Source organism: Primulina tabacum, chromosome 4 (assembly GCF_025594145.1).
Source record: "Primulina tabacum isolate GXHZ01 chromosome 4, ASM2559414v2, whole genome shotgun sequence".
Classification (NCBI taxonomy): Eukaryota; Viridiplantae; Streptophyta; class Magnoliopsida; order Lamiales; family Gesneriaceae; genus Primulina; species Primulina tabacum.
Window position 1 is genome coordinate 1,775,472 of NC_134553.1, and position 15,889 is coordinate 1,791,360.

Sequence of the window (15,889 nt, forward strand, 5' to 3'; positions counted from 1 at the left end):
TTCGCAATTTGTTTTTCACGTTGCATGTGGCCGTAGCTAATGTTCCCTAAAAGTTGCATCATACCACCCACAAAATCCTCGAATTTTAAGATTGTACATTTTTAATCCCGACCGATCTAATATTTCATCGATTAATTCATCCGGGACACAAGTAAATTCTAAATGAATTAAAAAGATTCAATTATAAGTTCTCTCAATCAAAACCAAAACTTCAGCCAAATAAAATTAGGAAAAAAAAATAAAAAAAAAGGATCTAGAAAATGAGAGAAAACAACCATCTCAGTTCCATCACTTTTTGGTAAGAGCTTGAAGACGCCTGTTTCAGTGTTCATCGTGCGCTATATCCACTGGTCGATCCCTCAAGTCTAAATAAAAGATTGAGATCCAAATCAGAAAAATAAAAAACCGGCCAGTTGCTTGAGAATTTGGGCTCACCAAAAAGATCAGCGCCACGAATTTTCTCTGCGTTTTGTGTGATTCAATCTTGCATGGGAGGAAGCTGGCTGTAGGGTTTGGGTAGGTGGCTGGCTTGCTTTATATACTGCTGTTGAGACCAAATGACACACGTCAACTTTGTCCGTTGTCAGAAAATATCAGCCCATTTCAATTATTTATATATATATATATATATATATATTGCTGGCAGAATAATATATATTTAGTACCGAGTTAGTTATTAACACTTGTAAATTTATTTGTAATGATAAAATCTAAGTTTATACGCCAAGAAATCTTGAAAACCACACTGATCAAAATATTTCAATCTTTATAAACAAAAAATTTACTTTAATATTGAGTAATCTAATGTTGAAATATGAAATAAACCCAATAAATGATTCTAAATATATAGCCATATATTTTAGTTTATAGAGAATTGAATTATTGTCTATTCAGTTAAAAGGTGGTGGTGAAATCTAGGGTATTTATTCGTATACAAAAATTAATGTGAGACGATGTTACAAATTAATTTTATGAGATAGACGTTCAACTCGACTCAATTTATGAAAAAGTTTTTTTTATATGTCAAAAATATTATTTTTATTATAAATATAGATCGGATCGAAACGTCTGGTTAAAACATTTCTGGATGGAATGGTTTGTTATTATGAAAATAATCTAATAAAAAGAAATTATTTAATAAATTTAAGTATAATAATATTTTTTATCTATGTTTTGTTTAAAATGAATGGATAAGAAAAAGTGACGTGGAAGTTAGATTATTTATGATTGGGTGGAGAGAGAGAGTGTGGTGTGCTGCAAATGAATATTGCGCTAGCTGTATCATCCAACTTTGCCACAGCTACTCCTGCTGTTGCTATTGCCGGTAATTATGATGATAGTGGATCGCCATCGCCGCCACCACCATCTTCCTCCGCCGTTAGACACGGTTGTCGCAACCGCCGCCGCCAATCGCTATGCCTGATAAGTAGCTCTTCTTTGTTAGCATACCGACCCCGAGACTCTTTATATGGATTTTATTGCTCATCGTCATCCACCGCCATTACTCCACGCCTTTTTCGTCGCATTCCCCCCCGAATAGCTCGGTATGAGGAGGAATTGGAGGAAGAGAAGAAGCTGGAGTTGTTTAATGACGATCAATCATCCATGGCTGCAGAAGTTGTTTCTTATCAGGAAGCTGTATTGGTCCCTGGACCTGATGAGGATTGCGATGGCAATAATGATCAACCGTGGAGATTACAATTCGGTGGCGATTCCTCTATTTTATCCGCTTGCTTTGTAGGTCTTTTCACTGGAATTACTGTTGTCATCTTCAACTACGCGGTACAAACCAAATTTCATATTTTCATCTGCCAATTTTTTTTTATCAGTTTCATGGCATTTAAGTCCCTAACTTTTAATTCTTTGTTGCCTAGAAAGTTTTTCTTGCAGTCTCACCTATGTGTATTATATGTTATACCTTGTATTAACAATATTAGATTTCGTAAATATATTCTCGGGCATTGAAGATACGCTGGAAGATCGCAGTTAACTTAATCGGGTGTACGTTTTTACGACACTACTAACTGAAAATTATGACCTATCAGGTGCATGAAATACGTGACTTGTGCTGGGATGAAATCCCAAATCAAGGTGCTTCGTGGTTGAGAGAGCAACCTCTTGAAGCAAAATGGGCACGTGTAATCTTTGTCCCAGCTTTTGGAGGACTGGTTGTTAGTGTGTTGAAAATGATTCAAGCTGCTATAGATAATTCAACTCGTGGATCTGTCGTATCGAACTTAAGATCCTCACTAAAGCCAATTCTGAATACAGTGGCTGCTTGTGTCACATTAGGAACAGGGAACTCATTGGGACCAGAAGGACCAAGTGTTGAAATAGGTGTCTCCGTTGCCAAAGGAGTGGGCAGTCTTGTTGATAGAGGTGGTCAAAGAAAGCTGTCACTCAGGGCTGCAGGGTCAGCTGCAGGACTTTCCTCTGGTTTGGCATAATCATATTATACAAATTATCATGTCCTTAATATATTCCTTATGCCGTATTACTAGACAACTGATCTTTAATTTACTATGTGTCTGAACCAAATTTCTGAATACATGTCTGTAAAATGATGATGGACGAGTAGCTGACATTGGAAATGAATTGTCTAAGATGGTAACGAGCAGTAATGTAAAAGAATTATGACTAAGGGCTCTTCTTTTAAGTTGTTGGAATTTGTCTGTTGTTCTTATTAATCATTAAATCTTGTAAAACTGATTGTGCGAAAAAAACCCTGTTCTTTTCGTTTAATTTGTAAAATTTATGCAGTAAATAGAGTGGAATTTATAAAAAACAGACAACTAAAAATTTAAAATCACAAAATTTGAGGATAATTTTCACGCTCACAAGTCTCAACTTCTAGGACTAGACATTTGAGATATAACCTTATTTTGGATTTTTTTTTTATATATAAAGTAATCTTAAAAATGGTCATTTTTCAAAATATCTCCTTGTAGAATTGACTGAGAAAATCGTCAAAAAAATAAAAGTAGGCATGTTGGGATTCAATATTAGGGCATAGAGCAATCTTATTTGCAGGACTATATAAGGTACATCTGCTAAACATAGTTTCATGATGTACCTAAAATTGTTCTTTCCTCTGTAGATGTCTCACGGTACATTTATTCTGTTATCATCATTGGTTGATAATCCAAAAACATAAGGTATTGTTGCTCGGCTGCCAATGGAAAAGTTTTTTGGCCTTACGTGAATTGTTATGAGTTCAATGTTTCATATTCTCCACATACGAATTTAAGGAGAAAATACATTCATAATAACATGATACTGGTCATCTAATGTCTCATTCTGTTCTCATTTTTCAATTCCTAACTATGGAAATCTTTGCTAAATCTATCTCTGAATTAATCTCAAGAGCTCGCATAACACTCTATGACTCATCGAGGTCTATACAAGTCAGATGGTAACCTCAACAAAATTTAGTGTCACTTTGAAATTTTCCTTTTTTTGCTACATTAAGGATTCAACGCTGCTGTTGCGGGTTGCTTTTTTGCTGTGGAGTCGGTTTTGTGGCCATCACCCACGGAATCATCCTTATCCATAACGAATACAACATCAATGGTGATTCTGAGTGCTGTAATAGCTTCTGTCATATCAGAAGTTGGATTGGGCTCTGAGCCAGCTTTTGCCGTTCCAGTCTATGATTTCCGTTCTCCAAGTGGTAACTATTTAAATTCTTTTTTTCTTTTATTTTTTATCTCATGCTGTTGATTCTTCACTAGTCACGAATTATGTAGAGGCTTAATGTGTTGTACATGGACTCTGACGTATTAAAGCAGTGATTATTTGGCAAAATTTTAGCGCTTCTTTAGTACTGCTGAGCGCACGTCTGTTGCACTTGGAAATATGATTCATGAAACAATTATAGCACCAGAGTAGAACTCATCGCCTCCTTCAGTGCCTGAAAAGCCATTACAGGCTCTGGAACCCAGCTGAACTGCCCTTCTTCAGCAGGCAATCTTATAGATTTAATCACCAAGCTTTGAAATATTAATGATGATGTGATGATGAATTCATCTGATTTATTCACGATATCTGATGTCATTTCACTTTCATATGTATCATTATCTGCATTCTTATTACACTCTACTGTCAAATTATTGTACAAGGAACTATTCATGAGATTTTATTTGAAGAATTTAAGGTTTAAGCTTTAAAATGTTCTCTTGTCAGTTCAGAACTGCCGCTTTATTTGTTGCTGGGGGTGCTATGTGGCTTGGTTTCAATTGCCTTATCGAAGTCCACATCATTTATGATGGTTTTGTGTGATGAAATTAAAAGAGATGTCGGGATACCAAAAGCAGCGTTCCCCATACTTGGTGGCTTGGCCGTTGGGCTTATGGCGTTGGCATATCCTGAGATTCTATACTGGGGATTTCAGAATGTAGACCTTTTATTGGAATCTCGCCCATTTGTGGGGGGCCTCTCTGCTGGACTGTTGCTTCAGGTGGTGTTAGTCAAAATAGTAGCAACTTCTTTGTGTAGAGCTTGTGGATTAGTGGGAGGTTACTATGCCCCATCTTTATTTATTGGTGCTGCTGCAGGAATGGCTTATGGGAAAGCTGTTGGTTATCTGTTTTCAGTATCAAATGAAATCTTTCACCTATCAATCTTGGAAGTTGCTTCCCCTCAAGCATACGGTCTGGTATATATAAATTTCTTGAATTGCATAATGGATATCTCGTACTCTTTATAGTTTTTTGAGTTCCATAGATATTTTTAATTTTTAAGTTTCTTACAGTACCTGCATAGTTACCTATTGTTTTACTCTTTCTTAGTGATTAACATAGCAATACACGCTCCAGGCCCCAGGGTACGCCGTGCCTTCCCTGGACTAGAACATTCAGTTTAACGACCATGGCTATAGGTTGACCCAAAATGAGTTTCAGCCCATACTCATGCACCACTACTGGTCATGGGCCGTAGGTTAGTCCAACATGAGCTGTAACCCATGCCCATGCACCGTCGATACCAACTCTAGGAATCTAGGTACTTAAGCATGGAGGTTCTGGGTTCGAGTGTTGGTGGAGGCGAAAGAAACTAGTTTCCAGATGTGGGATATTCTATGGGTGACGGTGTATGTGCATGGGTATGGGCTGAACTACGGCCCATGACCAGTAGTGGTGCATGGGTATGGGTTGAGGCTCAGTGTTGGGTCAGGCTACGGCCCATGTTTGTTACAAAAAAAATAACATGAGCCTCAGCCCATACCCATGCACCACTGCTGATCATGGGTCGTAGGTTGGTCCAACATGAGCTACATGCACCATCATTCATAGAATATCTCACCCCGTGAAAATGATTTCATTCACCTCCCTAAACACTCATACGCAAGATCTCCAGGCTTAAGTAACTAGATTCCTAGAGTGTAGTGTTGGTACCAATCGAGAGTGGCCTGTGCTGGACCAACCTATGGCACATGACCAGTAATGATGCATGAATATGGGCTGAAGCTCACTTTGGGTCAGCCTAAAGCCCATGGTTGTTACATTCAGTATTTGACGTTTATAAAAAAAATTACAATTCTAGGTTGATATTGAATTGTCCCAAGTTCCTCGAAGATTATAAAATTTTGTCTTTCTTTTTTTGTTTGTTTATCCATGGCCTTATTCATCTTTGTTTAGGAAGGAAAGTGATGGTTTTCTTACTGTCAGAAATTTTTCTCTCGACGCTCAACTTGCAAACCCTGCAATGAAAATGAAGTTCAGTTGAACAATTGGAAATTTTCGGAAATGAAAATCCTTAATTTTTTCTATATCAACACAAATCTTTTTGCATGAGGAATCTCTGCACTGCATGATGATGTCAAGTCACATTCTGTAAATTTTTTGTGTCTTCAGGAGTAGTATTTGAATTTTGAATGTTTTTTTAACACAGGTTGGCATGGCCGCTACTCTAGCTGGGGTATGCGAGGTACCTCTTACCGCAGTTTTGCTTCTCTTTGAATTAACACAGGATTATAGAATAGTTCTTCCACTTTTGGGAGCTGTGGGTCTGTCTTCATGGACAAAAGCCCTATCAACAAGGAAAAGCACCATTGATAATACAAGAGACCCGAAAGATACAGAGGTTGGAGCAGCTGCTCCAGAAGAATATTCTGATGTCACAAGTGTTCAGAACTCTGTTTCTTCCTCTTATTTGGATAAATCAAATGGAAGTAGTATTTGTGAACTTGAGAGTTCACTTTGCCTTAATGATGATTATGATGACGACTTGGCAAATGAAATTCTGGTTTCAGAGGCAATGAGAATACAGTATGTCACAGTACTGATGAGCTCTTCTCTAACAGAAGTGGTGTATCTCATGCTGGAAAAGAAGCAATCCTGTGCAGTAATAGTGGATGACAAAACTCAGCTTATTGGTCAGATCACTCTCAGTGATATACAGCAGTTCATTGAATCATCAAAGATAAAAAGCGAGAAACCTCAGGTAGCACTTATAATGCAAACAATAATATGGCATGTTACTTTTTTTTCAATCTTTCAGTTAGCACGTGTGACATTTCGAGTCTTGTGCCACATATACAGTAATTTCCTTCTGTCGAAGAGTACATCCTCTCTTGGCTAGCCAATGGAGCTGCCTTATTTGCATATATAGAGACATGACCATCTTGTATAAAAACACAAATAGTCACTCTCAATTATAATATCCTTTGATGACACAGAAAAATATGAATAGTTTTTTTTCAAACAAATAGAATTGCGCATGCTTTTTTATGATCAGTTCCATATTTTATTGTTAAACGTCCTGCTTTGAAGTTATCCAAATGACATTGGATGTTTGGAAATTTTGAATGCAGGTACTCAAAGTATCGAAACTGTGTTCCTCCTATGCTGAAAGGTGTCGTGTAACATGGACAGTTACCCCAAACACAAGCCTCCTTACTGCTCTAACTCTTATGAATAAACATAAATTAAGCCAAATACCAGTTATCATGGAGCATGTGGATTCTGGAGGTTGTCCTGTTGGCCTTTTAGACAGAGTGTCCATTGATCTTGCTAAGAGGTATAGTAGCATTATCATACACAAGCATAACATAATTTTGGAAATATAGTATCTATGAAGTTAGGTGATGCATCGGTTTCAATGTTGACCTGAGTTATAAGGATGAATCGTTATCAGAAAATGGTATGAAATATTTTAGTATTATGGAATTGATTTAAATACTTATCGATGAATCTGATTGAATATTTGATAATTCTATGATTAATTTATTTTGGTCCACGAGTTGACCATGTTTGGTATGTATATGGTGAAGAAATGTTTGCAGTTTTTCACGTGTGTTACCTTTTTTGGACACAGAGCTTTTACAATCCAGGAGGCTCTCAGCTGGGAGAAAATGAAAAATTGAGGAACTTTTCATTCAGTCTTGCAAAGACAATTTATAGATTTTTATGGTAAGTAAAATATCTACTAGTTGCAGCATTATATTAAAATTTATGGATGATTTGCATATTTGTGAAAAGTCGAGATTGCGGGAGAAGTATGTATCATTAATTCTTTCTTGATTTGTACTTGATAATTATTATGATATCCAAGTGACATTAGGACTGTACTACAAGCCTCTGTATAGGTTGCAACATCTAAAGCTGTTAGCAGGAATCATATCAAGTTTAAAAGCTAATGTGATTAATAGAGTTACTGTTGTTATAAATGTATCAAAATGAGATGTTATGCTCAAATCGGTCGGATAACAGGTAAATAATGATAATCCCAATATAGATATAGTTACCTCGGTACTTCTTCATATTCTCCTGAGTTTCAAACTTAAAAGATCTGTGACCAGAAATGAATATATACCTGATGATGATGTCTTCAGCATGGTCTTAGACTGGAATGTCTGATTTTCCGTATTTTTAGCAGCATTTTTGTTTCATTTTCCCACATGTAATGTTTTTTACTACATCCAAGTTTAAATGCCTGACGCAGATGCTGTTTAAGAACATAGAATACAAACAAACAAATTCCAAAATAAGCATAAGCAGGAGTTCTGTTAGCAAAATGGTTCGAGTGTCTTTTGTCATCTGTAATTATGCTCGAAACTGAACAAATGACTCTCATTTAACTTCGAACAATAATAACAGAAAGCGTACTGCTAGGTTTAATTTCAGCCTCAGATGTTCTAATTTTGGGGACTTCCCTTAGAATTATGTGTCAAAGGAGTGGACTAGTGTGACTTAAGTTCCTCGTTAGAACGAAATATTTACGTCTGTAAATAGATTTGTCCAGTATGATTCAATTAGTAGCCGATGGATACAAAATTACAAATCTTAACTAGTTCATGTGGTGAAGCATGTCTCGTATCCTACCGGAGACCTGGCTCATCCCAGGCCTTCTTTCTGGCACCATATCGGTGCACTCTAGAGCTATATTCGTGAGCTTTAGCATTTCATCGTATCCTTCCTTCTCCCCGAGTATGTCCACATCCAAAATATCTGTCGACCAATCGTTGTCTACAGCTGCTCTAACCCAACTCGATAGATCAGTAGTATCACCTTGACCCTGATCACTACCAGCACTACTGCTGCTATCTGATCCTGTTAAAGGGTGTGGAACTTTTCCCGTTACGACTTCTAATAGAAGAATACCAAAGCAGTATACATCTGCCTTGTTAGTCGGCTTCTTTCCCGACAACAATTCTGGGGTTTTTCCCACTGCCAGCTTCTGGGGTGTGGCTAGAGGTAAGAATCCATAATCTGTTAGCTTTATTCGAAAATTGCCATCGTCTAACCGTTGGATGAGAACATTAGAGGACTTGAGGTTTCCATGTGTCACCCTACGCGAATCCAAGCATTGATGAAGGAACTCTAGAGCCTCTGCTATATCTTTGATTATGGATAATCTGGCATTCCAATCCAAGGGCATTCTCCCAACTCCTCTGTTATCTGCGGTTAATATTTTTAACAAAATATATCCAGTCAGAATAAGTAGCAAGCTAGGCGTCAACATAAGTAAATAATGATGGTGGAGCTGTTGATCCATCTATGTGCATGGATCAAGCTCGATGGTTAAGGAACTATAGCGATGCGCCGATGGCGGTCCGAAGAATGTAGCATAGTTGCTTTGGTCACATATCACCGTTGTGCATGTACTTAATATGCTGCAAAATTTAAATATTAATCCACCATCACTTCAGTTTTGCGACATTGCAGTGTGACTGAAATGATGGTCAGACCACCAACACCATGAATGCAAATCTTGTACATCTCCATACTACTTCGCAATGAAACATCATGATTATTACTAACCGTGAAGAAGGCCGAACAAGTTGCCATCAGGAACGAACTCATAAACAATCAATCTCTCCTCTTTCGAGTAGTGAAACGCGATAATCTCGACCAGGTTTTCGTGTTTCACATTCCCCAGCAAATGCATCTGTTGCGAGAATTCTTTCTTGCTCAGTGTCCCTATTTTGAGTCTCTTCACAGCCACGATCAAGCCACATTCCAAAATAACCTTGTAAGTGGTTCCCATCTTCCCGGGTCTTCCGATAACTTGAGCTGCGCCGCGCAACAAATCATCCAAGTCAAACAGTAGGGGTTTATTAAAGAAATTTAACTCCATGTGTGTGCTATCTGGTTCTTCTGTGAACTCGGGCCAAGGCCTTCCTTTATTTGAGCTCTCCCCAAGGTCTGCAGGTTGTATGAATTATACAGGTTATTATTAATCAGAAGATTGAATTAGGCACTGCTGATTTTTGAACTTCGTAGTTTGTATATCCTTTTCTTTCTAAAGAAAATCTATTGCGTCTACTCTATTTTCGTTCCAAACGTTTTCTTTAATGTGTTGCATCATACTTTTGAATTGAATCATTATCATGTTCTGAATTCATATATTTCGAAGAATAGGTCTCTTATTAGACGGTCTCACGAATCTTATTTGTGAGACATGTCAACCCTTAACGATATTCACAATAAAAAGTAATATAGTTTAGCATAAAACTTATAATTTTTCATAGATGACCCAAATAAGAGATCCGTCTCATAAAATACGACCCGTGAAACCGTCTCATACAAGTTTTTGCTTATTTTCAAATATCATATTACTGTTATCCTTACCAAATAATTATGCTTTTAAACACCAAATTGAAATAAAATTCTGTAATAACATTGAATCATTTTAATTTTCCATTATATATAAAATCATTCAATCTACATTACATGCAAAGCGTTTTTAAAAAGTCAACATCATGTGAAATACATGTCTTCTAACTTACTTCTTTTTTATGTTAGGGTGTAAGAACATGATACACCAAAGATAATTCGAAAGTTTCAAATCAAAAACGTGTTCCTTTTTACATTTTTTTCTTTTCAAATAATTTTTACTCGTCTTCAAAATTAATTTTTGTTCATCTTTAGAAGGTCTCTCTTAATAGCTACCAAAAATGACATGACTAGAAAAGTTTATAATATTTACTTTCCAAAAGAAACGTATATAATAAATGATGAACTACGTATAATTTTTTAAAAAAATACACACACACATAAATAAATTTCATCAGTTTAAATAAGAGACAGAAAGAGACCTTGAGGCTGCTGTTGCTCGTGTTTTGTTCCTCTTCCTTGAGCAGTCTTCCTGCTGCAATAACATAGGAAAATCAGTCCCATGCATAAAGGAATAAGTGCCGCCGCCGCCACAATCACCACGATGCTCCATAATTTGAGGCCGCGAACCGCCATTTTTGCCTTCCGATGGAGGCCATGGAGCCTCAGGAACAGGCGCGGGAGCAAAAGGAATTGGATTAGGACAAGGATTTAACCCAATTATCACTCCTCCCCCACACAACCCAGAATTATTATCAAATGAACTCTTCGTAAATCTCTGCAGAACAGGAGTTGCAGGAACTTTTCCTTGTAGATGATTGTGGGAGACATTGAAAGCCACTAAAGATTGCTGATCAAAAGGAGGAATCAAACCCGAAAGCTCATTTTCTTGAAGCTCCAATCCGATTAAATCAGGTAGTTCGATATATCCGGAGGGTATAGATCCCGAAAACCGATTTCTCGATAGGAAAACATGCTCCAAGTGCACTAGATTTGTGAGATTCGGAAGAGGGCCATTCAGGCTATTGTTTCTGAAGCTGAGTTTGGTCAAGAAAGTCAGATTCTGTAACAATGTCGTGGGGTGAAGGGAACCTGTCAAGTTTATCCCTTCAAGAACCAAATGCGTGACATGCCAATCGGAGCATCCAACTCCAGCCCATCTGCTACTATTGTTCTTATCACATGGAGGTCCAGTCCAATTCCGATGCAGACTGAAGAAACTCGAGTACACAATATCTCTCAGTTGAATCAATGCATCCCGCTCTTCCGGAAAGAAGTCTTGGATCGCAAGAGCGCCTGATGATGATGCTAAGATCGAAACAAATAAGAAATATACGCTAACCCGAACCGCTGCTGGTGATGTGTGATCATTACGAACAGGTAACATACAGGACGGGATCTTCTTCAAGAAATAAAGGTCGTTGCATTACATCTTCCGATCCCTCTGTCTTCTTTAATGTATTGTTATTACTACAATTTAGTTTGACGAAACAGGCTATGTGAAATAGTTGGCAATGATTCCAATTTCTACTCTGGAAAGCGGACACACCAAAGTCTTCTATTTTTCTCTCATGATATATGTATAAGTGTGCACGTTTGTGTTTTCACGTACACATTCACACACACACACGCACGTGTGTCTGTGTGTGTGTGTGTGCGAGTACGTGTACAGTATATCTATATATGCATACGTATATATGTATGAATGCAGCATATTTTTTTTAAAGAAATACAAAAACTATTTAAGAAGTACGTATATAATTGCCCATTGTACATAATATTTCATAGTTTATATGTAAAAGAATGAACTATGCAATAAAAAATGCAATGCTGTGGACAGCTTATAATTTAATAACAAAATGGGGAAATTCTCGTGGTTGTTAGGGTGTTGGTTGGAGAGTGTGTGTGTGTCTATATATATATATATATATATATATATATATATATATATTTGTTATAGGCAAAAACTTGTGTGAGACAGTCTCACGGGTCGTATTTTGTGATATAGATCTCTTATTTGGGTCATCCTTGAAAAATTATCACTTTTTATGCTAAAAGTATTGCTTTTTATTGTGAATATCGGTAGGATTGACCCGTCTCACGGATAAAGATTCGTGAGATCGTCTCACAAGAGATCTACTATGTGTGTTATACTTGTTTTCATCCGGAACTTGAAAGCAGTTGTGAGTAATCTCATGTGCATGAGTTTTAAATTTGGACATGACAAAAACTTGTGTGAGACGGGTTCATGGGCCATATTTTGTGAGACAAGTCTATTATTTGAGTCATCCATGAAAAAATATTACCTTTTATGCTAAGACTATTACTTTTTATTGTGAATATCGGTAGGATTGACCCTTCTTACAGATAAAAATTCGTGAGACCGTCTCACAAGAGATCTATACTCTTTGGACAAACTTGATTAAGTGGTAATGGAGAATAGTTACGAGAAAAATCCATGATCATTTTTTTCAAAAGTTGTAACACACTTCTTAAATCATTTCGACACGAAAATGGAACTACTTGCGAAATGCTTGTGTCATAATCATCTTATGAAATTGGAGCTTCCTGTACTAGAGGGTTTGATTTGAAGCATTGATTTTGGATTATACAGCTTGAAAATATGTAATTTACTAAGTGAACTTTAAAAAAAAAAAGTGTCTTTTCAAATAAAATATAAAGCGAACATTACATTACATATTTGGATGAATTGAAAGAAATTATTGAGTCAGCTACGAATAACAACTGCTCTATGTTTATAGCTTTTCTATGCAATTCTTGGCTATATTTTTCCAGGGGAAAAATTGAAATCAAGAAGTACATTTCAGCATTTGTAAAATTGCCTAGAATATACTTAATTACTCCGATGATGAATTGATTGGTCGGAATTCTCATTTGATTATTTAATTTAAGCTAGCTCGTTCTCTTTAACTAGAACGTATATATCTAATATCAGCGTGATTGATAGGGTCGGTTAATTGTATCATATTATATAATTTCTTAATAAAAAATATAACTAATAATAACAATATATTATTTGAAAATTTGAACTTTTATTGAATTTGATTATTCTCTTTACGGTTCAACAACTAATTGGAGGCTAAATTTATATATGTTCATTAACATGATCACACAATCAAATTTTTATGTTTGGTCGTGGAACAAATATTTATTGAATGTATTTTTATTTTTATTTTTACTTAACATGTGTTTGATTAAAATTTAATTTCTTTTGCTATAATGTTGTATATATTAAGGATTAATTAAAATATATGCAAATTTTTAAAAGAAAGAATGATCAGATTGAGAAGACGTAACAAAAGTTATGAATGATTAATGAGATGTTATCTTTAGCATATTATTCCAATAACGTATGATAGATCGTTCTAACTGTAAATGCAGTTTTGGAATCATGTCTAGAAATTTCATGTTATCTTTATATGCATGTAAGTGTGGATATTTATCATATATGTGAGATTCAATATGAATACTATAACATCTTGTAATAATCTGAAAAAAGTGGAGAAAGTGAAAAAATCAAAAGTTTAAACAGGGTCATTTTGTAATAAGATCGATGAGGGGCTGAAGTGCAAATATGGAGACGAAGGTGTAACAATCCTATTTTAAAGAGGTACGTAGAAGAGTGGAGCCCACATCCCATGTGCCCCTCTTCTTGTCTCCACCAGCTACTGTCCCTCAATCATTATTCATCTCTCCCCTCTCCTCCGACATTGATTCAATTTCAATAAACTAAATTAAATCTCCAGTTTTTTTCATTTGGAGCCGCCATTGGAGCAGTGCGGAAGCTCTATGCTACTGAATTCTACGGCTATGTCAACATCCGCAGCTGAGGGTAACAGTGGTGGTGGAGCACTAGCCATTCATGATCCTACTCATCGCCACCACCATCCCACTAGCAGCGACGCCACCAACGCCACCGCTTTGACGGTCAAGAAGAAGCCACCAGCCAAGGACAGGCACAGCAAGGTGGACGGACGCGGACGTCGCATCCGCATGCCTATCATCTGCGCCGCCAGGGTGTTTCAGCTCACTCGGGAGCTCGGCCACAAGTCTGACGGTCAGACCATTGAATGGCTCCTCCGCCAGGCTGAGCCTTCCATTATCGCCGCCACGGGAACCGGGACCACCCCGGCTATTTTCTCCACTCTCTCCCCTTCGTCGTCCTCCGCCCTAGAACTCAAACACGGCCATTCGCAGCAGGTCCTCACACCGACCCCCTTCATCCTCGGAAAGCGCCTACGCCCCGATGTTGATGATGACCACCAACACAACCATCTCCCGAAGGAAGAGTCCGCTTCCGCCGTCGGTCCCAGCGTGCCCACAGGAGGATTCTGGGCTCTACCTGCCAGGACCGACTTCGGCCAAGTTTGGAGCTTTGCTGCCGCTCCTCCAGCTGAATTTTTGGCCGCGGCCGCCGCTAACAACTCCCCGCACCATCACCACCACCACCACCAACTGCATTCCACGGCTTCTTTGAGTTTCTTACAGCAGCAGCAACCTCTTGGGCTCGGGGAAGCATCCGCTGCTAGGGTTGGCAATTATTTACCAATAGCTCAAGTTCAGGGACACCATCTCAACTTGCTAGCTTCTTTATCCGGTCAGGCCTCACAATCCTCCGAACAAACAAGGGAAAATGATAATGTCAATTGAATCACAGTGTTCCAACCTGCACCATAAACGTGAGTCCTCCATTAAAGACTTGACTCAATAAGCTTGCTTGCTTTCTTGTGTTAGTTTTAGTCCGAGTGCTTGATCATCTTTTGATCAATATATCTACCACAATCTGTATCTTTAAGACATTGTCTTTTGTGCCTTTGTGGTTGCTCCATGTGTGTCGTGTTTCTTGAAAGAGACGAGAAACATACAGAGAATTCCGATTATCGCCTGCAGAGTTATTTAGGTGTTGGGAATTCGATTATTGCATTGTGATTTCTTTCTTTTCTTTTCTTTTCTTTTCTTTTCTTTTTGGTAATATGTCGAAAATTCGATGTCCAGTGTGCTTAGTTAGATTCGAGAGCGAGTGGTATTTGTAGTTTATTTTATGTATATTTGCTTTTTGGTCGATTGGAAACACTCCCATTCGTGTAAGATTGTACCACCAATAAATGGCAGCAGACCCCTTCTTCACATCCTTCATGGTTTTCATATTACATACATACATATATGGTGATATCCTCGTAAAGATCCGGGTATTGATATCCCCATAAATAACTTGTGTTATTTATTTTCAACTTGTTGATTTTAGCATCGGAGTGACCACGCCGGACACTCCTCCGACGTCCATTCACGAGTTCCTTTCTTGTTTGCAGGTGTTATTGAAGTCATTATCTTCACTCAACTTTCTAAACACTAAATCACTTTCATTATTCGGTGGATGGCTCACTCATATCTAACCCAATTCACACGAATATCATCAATATATAATATATTGATGAGATTAAATATATAAAAACTTTCATGGAACTCTGATTATTGCAACATTTTACCGATGATGCGTGTCTTTCTGTATCGATCAACTGGATCTTAACTTCGAAAATCTTATTTCAACCGCCATTGGGTATCGAATTTTTTTCGAATCGAGATAGGTGGGGCCTAATTGCTTGCTCAATTTTTTTGTCAAATTGTTGTGATGATACATAGCATGTCATTAGTGCATGTGCGGATTTTATGTGGGCAATAATTTTTTACTCAAATTATTTAAAAAATGATTAGAATGTATATATTATGGGTAAATAAAAAGTGCATGCGGTTTGACATTTATGATGTATGACTCTTAAAAGACCTAAAAATATAAATGAATTTGTGTAGAATTCCAC

General features: G+C 37.4%; 2 protein-coding genes and 1 pseudogene across 3 annotated transcripts; 2 read left to right on the forward strand and 1 right to left on the reverse strand.

The window, feature by feature from the left end:
• Positions 1-1,224: 1,224 nt before the first annotated feature.
• Positions 1,225-9,287, forward strand: LOC142542274 (chloride channel protein CLC-e). Of its 2 annotated transcripts, XM_075648831.1 has the most exons (8): positions 1,225-1,782; positions 2,046-2,436; positions 3,470-3,670; positions 4,188-4,654; positions 5,887-6,438; positions 6,809-7,014; positions 7,312-7,406; positions 9,265-9,287. In XM_075648831.1, the coding sequence occupies exons 1-7, from the start codon at positions 1,261-1,263 to the stop codon at positions 7,358-7,360; spliced, it is 2,388 nt and encodes a 795-aa protein (XP_075504946.1). In that variant the 5' UTR covers positions 1,225-1,260; the 3' UTR covers positions 7,361-7,406; positions 9,265-9,287. The 2 variants fall into 2 exon arrangements, with proteins under 2 accessions (XP_075504946.1, XP_075504945.1); XM_075648830.1 differs by lacking the exon at positions 9,265-9,287 and having other exon boundaries at positions 7,312-7,663.
• Positions 7,893-11,602, reverse strand: LOC142542275 (putative leucine-rich repeat receptor-like protein kinase At1g68400; annotated as a pseudogene).
• Positions 11,603-13,712: 2,110 nt separating this feature from the next.
• On the forward strand, positions 13,713-15,200 carry LOC142542276 (transcription factor TCP7-like). Its single transcript, XM_075648832.1, has one exon. It carries the CDS (start codon positions 13,863-13,865, stop codon positions 14,721-14,723), a length of 861 nt encoding a protein of 286 aa, XP_075504947.1. The 5' UTR covers positions 13,713-13,862; the 3' UTR covers positions 14,724-15,200.
• Positions 15,201-15,889: the final 689 nt, after the last annotated feature.